We start from the raw sequence: 10168 nt of genomic DNA on the forward strand, positions 1-10168 counted from the left end.
ACAATAACAGATCCAGTGTCTGTATTTGAGTAACTTCTTGCTGCAAAACAATTATTTAGAGCAGAGCAGTCTTCTACATGGTGTGTACAATGTTATGGATAAAAAGCACAAAAAGTCTGATTTTGTCAAGAGGGGAAAATGCATATTTGGCCTCGGCTGATAAGTCTAATGCAGACCTGGAGAAAGGTTATGAAAAACAGAAACAGTGAATTTTCTTTCCCATAAAATTAACATTTCAAACCTTTAACATTAACTTTTATATTTAACGCAAATATCCAAATCGACAGGCAGCTATTTTTCAAAGTGACAAAAATTTGAGAACCATTTCCCTATCAGCAATTCTTGTAAAATGACCTGATTCTAATGCATAGGAAATAACTCAACAGTAACTCAATGACCCACTCTTAGCCTTCCTGCCCCCTAGTGGCCGTGAGGACACATTACATGATGTGCATGTCAGGATGCTTTCCTCCATTCCTCTGCTTGGGCTACTGCTGCTGACCTGGGCTGGACGTTTACACTCTCAGACCTATGAACACTTGAAATCTACATGCAAACAGCAATGATATTACCTGGAATATATTATACAATTCCATATAATATACCTATAATAATATTATATATATGTACAGGGTGGGGAAGCAAAATTTACAATATTTTGAGGCAGGGATTGAAAGACAGTGTATGACCAAGTAGTTTATTGAAAGTCATGAGAATTTATTTGCCACAAGAAAATTGACATAATAGAAAATATTTTTATTCTATGTGTCCTCCTTCTTTCTCAATAACTGCCTTCACACGCTTCCTGAAACTTGCGCAAGTGTTCCTCAAATATTCGGGTGACAACTTCTCCCATTCTTCTTTAATAGTATCTTCCAGACTTTCTCCTAATAGTTTTGCTCATAGTCATTCTCTTCTTTACATTATAAACAGTCTTTATGGACACTCCAACTATTTTTGAAATCTCCTTTGGTGTGACGAGTGCATTCAGCAAATCACACACTCTTTGACGTTTGCTTTCCTGATTACTCATATGGGCAGAAGTTTCTGAAAAGGTATGGATAATAGTGTTAGGTATGATTATGACATCAATATATGTTTGGTTTCAAAACAATTGACGTAGTGCCTGCTGAGAAAAAACAACTAAATGTTCATTGTAAATTTTGCTTCCCCACCCTGTATATGATATTATCTGGAATTATTGCACATACTTTTACCTTCATTGACCTTATCTGGTCTCATTAACCCTTAGGGACTGTTGTGCACATTGTTCATGCTTTTCTTGTGTTATAGCTGTTTTTTTTTTTTTTCAAAATAGACTAAATTCATTTTTACCTAAAATTCTACACACAACACCTCATAGTTACAAAGTGAAAAAGTTTGTTTGAAACTTTAGTAAATTTAGTGAAAATAAAAACAAATATAGCATGTACATAAGTATTTACAGCATTTGTCATGGCACTCAAAATTGATCTGAAGTGCATCCTGGTTCCACAACTTGACTGGACTCCACCTGTGCTAAATTTAATTGTTTGGACATGATTTGGATGCAAACATGTGTCTGTAGAAGGTCTGATAGTTGACAGTGCATGTCAGAGGACAAACCGAGTCATGCAGTCCAAGGAATTGTCTGTAGACCTCTGAGACAGGACAGTATTGATGCACAGAAACATCTCTGCAGCACTGAAGATCCCAGTGAGCACAGTGGCCTCCATCATCTGTAAGTGGAAGATGTTTGGACCCACTACGATTCTTCCCAGAGTCTGAGCAATGGCAGATGAAGGGTCTTAGTTAGGGAGGTGACCAAGAACACCTCAGACCATAAGAAATGAAATTCTCTGGTCTGATAAAACACAGATTGAAGTCTTTGGCCTAAATGCAAAATGTCATGTCTGTGAACTATACACTGCTGGAGAGACTGGGGAGAAGGTTCATCTTTCAACAGGATGAAGACCATAAGCACACAACCGAGATAACAAAGCAGTGGCTCCAGGACAACTCTGTGAATGTCCCTGTGTGGCCCAGACTGGAACCACATTGAACATTTCTGGACAGATCGAAAAAATAACTGGAATAACACTCCCCATCCAACCTGATGGAGCTGGAGAGGTTCTGCAAAGAAGAACTGGACAAACTGCCTGAAACTAGGTGTGCCAAGCTTGTAACATCATACTCAAACAGACTTGAGGCTGTAATTGCTGCCAAAGGTGCATCAATAAAGTACTGAGCAAACACTGCGATTACTCATGTACATGTTATATTTTTGTTTTTATTTTGAATAAATTTGCAAAAGTTTCGAACAACTTCATTCACTTTCTTATGAGGTATTCTGCGTAGAATTTTGAGGTAAAATAAATAAATAAATGATGTAATCTATTTTGGAATAAGGCTTTTTTTTTTTTTTTTTAATTAAATATGGCTTCAACGCTAGAGGGCACAGGTGTCAAACATGCGGCCCGGGGGCCAAATCCGGCCCACCAAAGGTTCCAGTCTGGCCTTTGGGATGAATTTGTGAAATGCAAAAATTACACTGAAGATATTAACAATCAGTGGTGTCAGAATCATTTCAATTCAGGTTCCACATTCAGACACATACAGTACAATTAGATTTCAAGTGGGTCAGACCAGTAAAATATTATCATAATAACCTGTAGATAATGACAACCCCAAATTCTCCCTTTGCATTTTTTGGAGTAAAAAAGTAAAATTACATGAAATGTTTACATTACCAAATTATACTTTACAAAAAATGTGAATAACCAGAACAAATATGAACAAACAGAAATGTATTAAGAAAAGTAAATGCAATTTTATCAATATTCTGCCTGTTACTAAATGTTTTGTGCAATTGTAATGCACATATGTAAATGATAAACTGATAAACCGAGGCAGAATATTGTTAAAATGTTAAAATTGCATTTGTTTTTCTTAAGACAATTTAAGTTGTTCATGTTATTCAGATTTTTAAGGAAACTCTGTAGATGTAAACCTGATCAGAATATAATTGTACTTTTTTTCACTGTTATTATTTTACTGGTCCGGCCCACTGGAGATCATATTGGGCTGAATTTGGCCCCTGAACTAAACTGAGTTTGACAGCCCTGGTGTGGGGGGTGAGTCCTTTCCGGTTGTACTGAACTTCCATCTGAGCCTGTTGTTTCCGGTGCCACGCCCTCCAGTCTGATGGATAAAGTTCAACCAGTGTCTTCCAGCCTCAGACCTGCTGGAGCTCCTCACCCAAGAGGATCAGAGCTAATAAAACTAAAAAAAAATAAACTAAATAAAAACTAATTAAAAAATATAAATATATATTGGATTATACTCGTATTTCAGGAGGTTCTGTTTATCCATTCATCATAAACTATTCTGACTGTTGCGTTCAAGGACGGAAAAAAAAAAACAAAACCAAAAAACAAGATGCTGTTCGTCCTGTCCATCTGAATAAGTGAGGTGTGACAGGGGTGGAGTGGAGAAGATCCGGCAGGAGCCCGAACATTGTCTGTAACGTTTCCACCGGACAGAGGCTGAAGGATGGCGGGATGCTGCGTGTCTGCGGAGGACCGGGAGAACCAGAGGATCAACGAGGAGATCGAGAAACAGCTGAGGAGGGACAAGAAGGACTCACGACGGGAGCTGAAACTGCTGCTGCTAGGTGAGCATCACCGGGGGGAGGGGGTCTGCAGGGGCCACCCAGGGCAGGACAGGGCCAGGGGCCACCCGGGGCAGGACCAGGGGCACCCACTCTGCACCCACAGTTTGTCTTAAAGTCACCTCATGATCATCCACAGTGATCCTAACAACAGAGATGATACATGTAAGTTTGGTTATAAAGCTACTGTCATAAAGATTATAGTTCCATTGTTTTTTCTAAACAATATCTTTGTTGATTTCCATGAAAAGTGTTTGAAAAAGGCCTAAATGATTCAAATGGACTATATTAGTAGATCTGTACTTTAGCTGATGATGACCTGAGCAGACGGGTACAACAGAGCCCCTAAAAACCTCTAAATATATACAAGTAATATAATAAATTAGTTTTCCCCCTGTTGTATATGATCTATTATAGGCTTAAAGGTTTAGAAACAGATGCTAGAGAAAGGAACAGTGGTTTTAGGATATACCAAGGATTCATGTATTAATTACTGAGGATGTTTCATATGTAATATGTTAGATTTTCATTGTGGTCCTACATGTCTGTGGTTGCAGTGCAGAGCTACACGGATTTTTCCTGAACATTCAGGGTGTGTGCACCACCGCTGTGATGACGATTTAACACACTTTGAACAGTTTAAGATAATAAAAAATAAATAAACAAATAAATAAAAAATGAATAATAATAATAATAATAATAATAATAATACATTCTATTCATATTGTGCTTTTTAAGATATTCACAGATACTTTACGTGAGTTAAAATAAGTAGGCAAGTAGTAAAATTTGTAAAACCACATCCCAAAATCATTATATCAAAAACACTTAAGCTTTGCTCATGTAAAGAGTTGATTATTTCAGTAACTAGCGCACATAAATGTTAAGACAGATTTGACATACGCACCTGATCAAAGTTTTAAGAGCAGTTGACAAATGGCATGAATTTCCATTTTGCACTGTTGGATCTTAAGAAGGTTCTTAGTAGAGCTTCAAAGGAGGTCATGACAGTGTGAATACCTGACAGAAAATGACACTGAATCCACATTTTTGGCTTTTAAAGACTGTGGTCTTAAACTTTTGATTGGCTGATGAACAGTCTATTTCAGTTTAATCGTTGTTTTCAATAAATTGCTTACTCACTTCTATTTCTTCTTTTTGCTTTTGAAACTCTACTAAGAATCTGTTTAAGATCCAATAGTGCAAAATGTGAGTTCTGGCAATTTTTCAGCTGGTCTTAAAATTCTGATCAGGAGTGTATACTGTGTTCCTAAGTTCATTTTTTTTTATGTTAAATGCCTACAGAAAAAGAAACTTGCAATTGGCATGTATTTCCATTTCTACAATCATGAGGAAATATACTTTGTAGGGTTATTTAGTATTTTACTCCATGACCGCAGAGGTGAGGGCGTCAGTGCTGGGGTAGACCTAAAGCAGCAGTAGGGAGCAGACGGAGAATAATAAGAGGAAATGATGATGGACTGGGATCATGATGGATCATTATGCCTTGTATGTCTTTTATGGACACTGATGAAGTTTCATGTTTAGACAGAAGCCTTCTGGCCTCCACATATCCTCAAATTCAGTGCCTTGCTCATGGCTCATTTTTCAGCTTTAGAGGCAGATTCAGTCAAACAAGCCGTTGCCACATGGAATCTAAACAGAATCTATGAGTCTATGACCGCTGTGGAAATAACACATGTACTAGAGTGTTACTGCAGTGTGTCACATCGGGGAATTTGCTGGTCCAGGCGCGCCTCATGCAAAAGTTATGCAAATCTAGACCTGTGCATTATATGAGCTGCAGGTTTGCTTCCACTACTGTCTTAGAAAGGAGTTTCTATCAAAGTAGAGCTTAGGTGGACGGCCACAGTGGGTTTGCCCACATTCGTTATAATCCACACTCAATTTGTTTGGAAAATTACCCTCAGGGCTCACTGTACGGTAGATGACCACAATACAGCATGGATGGTTGAGAACAGAAGATAGGAGTGGACTTTAACCTTTAACATGATGTGGATTGTGATCTAGAATCTGAGGCTACACAAAATTATGATAAGATTAATAATGACAAATGAAAAATCATGGAAGTAATTGATGACCTGAAACAGATCCATGATCAAAAATCATTATTTACATTGAAAAGGTTGTACACATCCGCTGAAATCACTTTTTCACCACAGACCTATATGTAATATCATAGTAAATGAGTGGCATAATACAGTATAATCATCCATTGATAAAAACTATGTATGAGTTCAAATGTACCAGTCAAATATCTGTAGGAAGCTTTAAATAGTTTGTCACAGGAGATTGCAGCCTGATGGGTAAACTGTAATTGTCAACTTGTGGAACATAGTGTAACATTTATTTACTGGATGAGAGCGGCTCTGAGACTCAGAGGATTTCATTATGATGGTCACATCCAGGTCTCAAGGGGAAAACCATCATGTCCACAACCTGCCTCATCTCTTTGTCTTCATCCAAGTGGGTTCACTTGACTACATATAGTACTGATATTAACCCATAAAGACCCAGTGCTACTTTTGCGACTGTTTCCAAATGAATTTTTCTGTAGATTTAACCTTTCTTAAGTGATTTATTACCATTTATTATAATATTATCCTCTGTATTTTGCCTTTTTTCAGTCAAATCATGTATATTCAATTTAAAGACCATGTAGATCAGGGGTGTCAAACTCATTTTAATTCAGGGGCCACATTCAGCTAAATTTAATCTAAAGTGGGCCGAACCTGTCAAATGATATAAATAATAGGTTAAGAACTTATAAATAATGTCAACACCAAAGTTTTCTCTATGTTTTTGAGTGAAAAAAGTAAACTTCCGTAATGAAAATGTTTACATCTATGAACCGTACTTGAACATAGCATGAACAAATATGAACAACCTGAAAATTCTTAAGAAAAAAAGGTGCAATTTTAACAATATTACACTTCAGTTTATCATTTATACACATGAATCACAACATACAGATCACAGTGGATCTACAAATACACAAAACATTTAGTAACAGGTAGAATATTGGTAAAATTCTACATACGTCTCTTAAGAAATTTCATATTGTTCATATTTGTTCAGGTTATTCAAATTTTTTGTAAAAGGATAGTCTGTAAATATAAACATTTTTGTGTAATTTTCCTTTTTTTACACTAAAAAACTGACAAAAATTTTACAGTTTTCATTATTTATAGGTTGTTATGATAGTATTTTACTGGTTCTGACCCACTTCAGATTGAATTGACCTAAAATGATTTTAACATCCTTGATTGTTAATATCTTCAGTGTAATTTTTGCATTTCACAAATTCATCCCAGGGGCCGGATTGGACCCTTTGGCGGGCCAGATTTGGCCCCCGGGCTGCATGTTTGACACCTGTGATGTAGATATTCAGAAAAGCTCAGCATAAATTCAAAGGTTATTAAATCAGAAATACAGAAAACTGAAGAAAAAGTGGCTTTTTTCAGGAAAGATATCAATAACTGAATGTAAAAACATGCATTTCCATCCACTGTCATTTATCGAACTCTTTGGGTTTTACTGGTGAATCAATGTTGTAGAAAGTGATAGTGTTTCCACGTTCACTATAGAGCCTCTGAATGTCCAAATCTGTCATATCTGATGACCATGAAAAGATGACAAACTGTATTTTACCCCAATTATTTACATGTGTTGATAAGATTAGTGGATCATCAGGTATTAAACATTTTAGATCAGTAGATGGTTTTGGTCACCAGTGGCTGTTTGGGTCTTTATGGGTAAAAATCATGAGGGCTTCCTCTAATCTTTTGCCAAATGAGTTGATTTCATTTTGACAACTACAATTTAGTGTGAATGCAGCTGCTTCAACGCTTTTTAGTTTTAATTATCCCTGAAAAATAAATTTAAAAATTATACTGTATTTATCTATTATACCCTACACTTTCCTCTGAGCTGCAGAAGTCTACTTCACACCCTGATGAGGAAGTATACGTATATGTGAGGTGTGTTTGTGACCAAATTTGTATATGTGTGATTGTGAACATGTGTCCTGTATGTTTGTCTGACTGAGTTTGACTGTGTGTCGGTGCATGAAGAGATGTCATCATGCATCATCCACAGGGAAACTATGAAACAGCATAGATAACAATAATAATAATAATCTTTATTTATATAGCACTTTTCATACATTAAGACTGTAGCACAAAGTGCTTTACATATCACTTTAAAAATCCACTGAGACCTACACACACATGCATAAACAAATAAACTTTTGACTCGGAACATCTGACTCATAAAAGAATGAAGTTGGAATAAAATATTTTTACCTCTTCTGAAATGATTGCGACAATGTGATTTATTTGTGATAGATAAAGTGTAACTGGGACTTAGTATGTAATCACTGAACCTGGTCGAAGGTGATTATCGATGTGTGTAAATAGGAATAAAAAAGAGGAATGTGTCTGAAAACAAAATTATTCCAACTTTATGGGCAACAGTGAATTATAAAATGTAGATAAGTATATAATGTATATCAAACTATACAGCAGCTAAAAATACAGGATGTTCATAAAGTCTCTTTACAGTTCAACACATTTATTACAAAAGCAAATGAATAGACACATCTGTGGAAGTTGTTACAAAATGAAAGGTAGATATTGAAGTTTTTCGCCTCATTTACTCCACCTCTATATGGACACCATTATTTACACAAAGCACATCAAGACAGTACTGGAATTCTTGCCATGTTGGCTGTAGCATTGTCTAATCAATGGTGTCAATTAGAACTGCACAATATGTCGTTAGAGCATTGTTACGCCCCGGCCTAGGGGTTTACCAGGGCGAACATAATAGGCTCAACCCCTCCCAGCTCCCAAGCACACACGTCAGTCACAAACTAAGATTACTACTTTTGTTTTAACAACTAAGGAAGGGTTAGGGGAGGGAGCGGCTAAAACAACAAACAAAATATCTTCTTTACAGTTTAAACTAAATTACCTACTCAAAATAAATGCACAAAATAAAATACAGCAAACTTGCCTAAACTTCCTAACCAAAAACAGGAGAAAAGGTGAAACAAAAAAAGAGCCGACCTCCCCTACCAGAAAAGGGTTCAATTTAACAAAAACTATTTACAAATACAAACAATCAAATTTTTCAGGAGCACACGAAGACTGAGAGTCACACACACGAACACAGGGTTGAGAGCTGGCAGGAGGCAAGACAGAGCATGGATGGAAACTCCAGGGCCATTTTTAAAGGGGCCGGTCAATCACCCTCCACCAATCAGCACCTGCAAACAAACAGACACAAAAGGGGCACAGCACACCTACAGGACGGGGGAGAACACACACACTAAACAGAAAACACATACATATACATATAAATAGACAAATTAAGACCCAGGGTCATAACAGCATCAACATCACGATGTACATGTGTGCAATAGTCACATCGCAGGTCCTGCATTGTAGGAGGCAGAGGACCTCAATGTATATTCATCTAATTTCAAGGTTTTTACCTCCACCAAGGAGGTTATGTTTTTGCTGGCGTTGGTTTGTCTGTCTGTCTGTCTGTCTGTCTGTCCGTGTGCAGGATAACTCAAAAAGTTATGGACGGATTTGGATGAAAATTTCAGGAAATGTTGATACTGGCATAAGGAACAAATTATTAAATTTTGGTGGTGATTGGGGTGGGGGTGCGGGGTGCCGGGGGCACTGATCTGCCTTGGTGGAGGTCTGCGCTCTCGGAGTGCTTTTCTAGTTTTTAAAAAAATTTTTATTGACAATATACAAATATACAAACAACTTGGCATCTGTATTAAAGAACATACAAAGGCACGGATGCAAACTGGAGTAAATACATAGATATCAACAACCATCAAGACTGCAAATTTTGTAGAGAAAAAAAATATTCACAAATAAAATGAGGTGGGGGGGCTAGGGTTTGATGTACAAATTATATTCTTCAATAACTGACAGAAGCTTCAATGCAGGTTTACTCTTCATGTGACTGAGAGTTTTCATATAGAGCAGAAACTCATTATGGAAACTGGAAAATGTGGGTTTCATCTTCAAGTGTTTACATTTGTGAATGTAAAATTGACCCAGAATGATGATATCATTTATTAAAAAGCTATCTTTGACATTGTCCAGTACATATCCGTAAGTAATGTCCATTACAGAAAATTCTTCAAGAAGGCAAACGTTTGTGTGAAACCAGTTGTAAATTTCCAGCCATAGCTTCTACATACATGCAATGGAAAAATAAATGATTTTTGGTTTCAGTGCCATTACAGAAAATACAGTTATTTCTTTCAAAACCATCTAATTTCAAGGGTATGTGACACACATTGCGCACAGCGATCCACCACTCACAATCTTTCTTAATCAGTTTGGTGTGAGTTGCTGGTGACAACACTGAAAAATGAACAATTAACAAGAGAAAATCACCATAAATGAAGACTTGGTGCCAAAAAGAAAGGCAATGTCAGATATCTGGAATTATTTCGGCTAAAAGAAG

The 10168-nt window shown here is 36.8% G+C and overlaps 1 protein-coding gene across 1 annotated transcript in view; it reads left to right on the plus strand.

The window, feature by feature from the left end:
• The first annotated feature begins 3249 nt into the window (after positions 1-3249).
• The window catches only part of LOC115426095 (guanine nucleotide-binding protein subunit alpha-14-like), a 22608-nt gene continuing 15689 nt past the window's right edge, over positions 3250-10168 (plus strand). Inside the window, exon 1 of the mRNA XM_030144053.1 lies at positions 3250-3652. Coding sequence (XP_029999913.1) covers positions 3532-3652 — 121 coding nt within the window. The 5' untranslated portion in view covers positions 3250-3531. The remainder of the gene's footprint in view (positions 3653-10168) is intronic.

The sequence above is a fragment of the Sphaeramia orbicularis genome, chromosome 9, assembly GCF_902148855.1.
Source record: "Sphaeramia orbicularis chromosome 9, fSphaOr1.1, whole genome shotgun sequence".
Lineage (NCBI taxonomy): Eukaryota > Metazoa > Chordata > Actinopteri > Kurtiformes > Apogonidae > Sphaeramia > Sphaeramia orbicularis.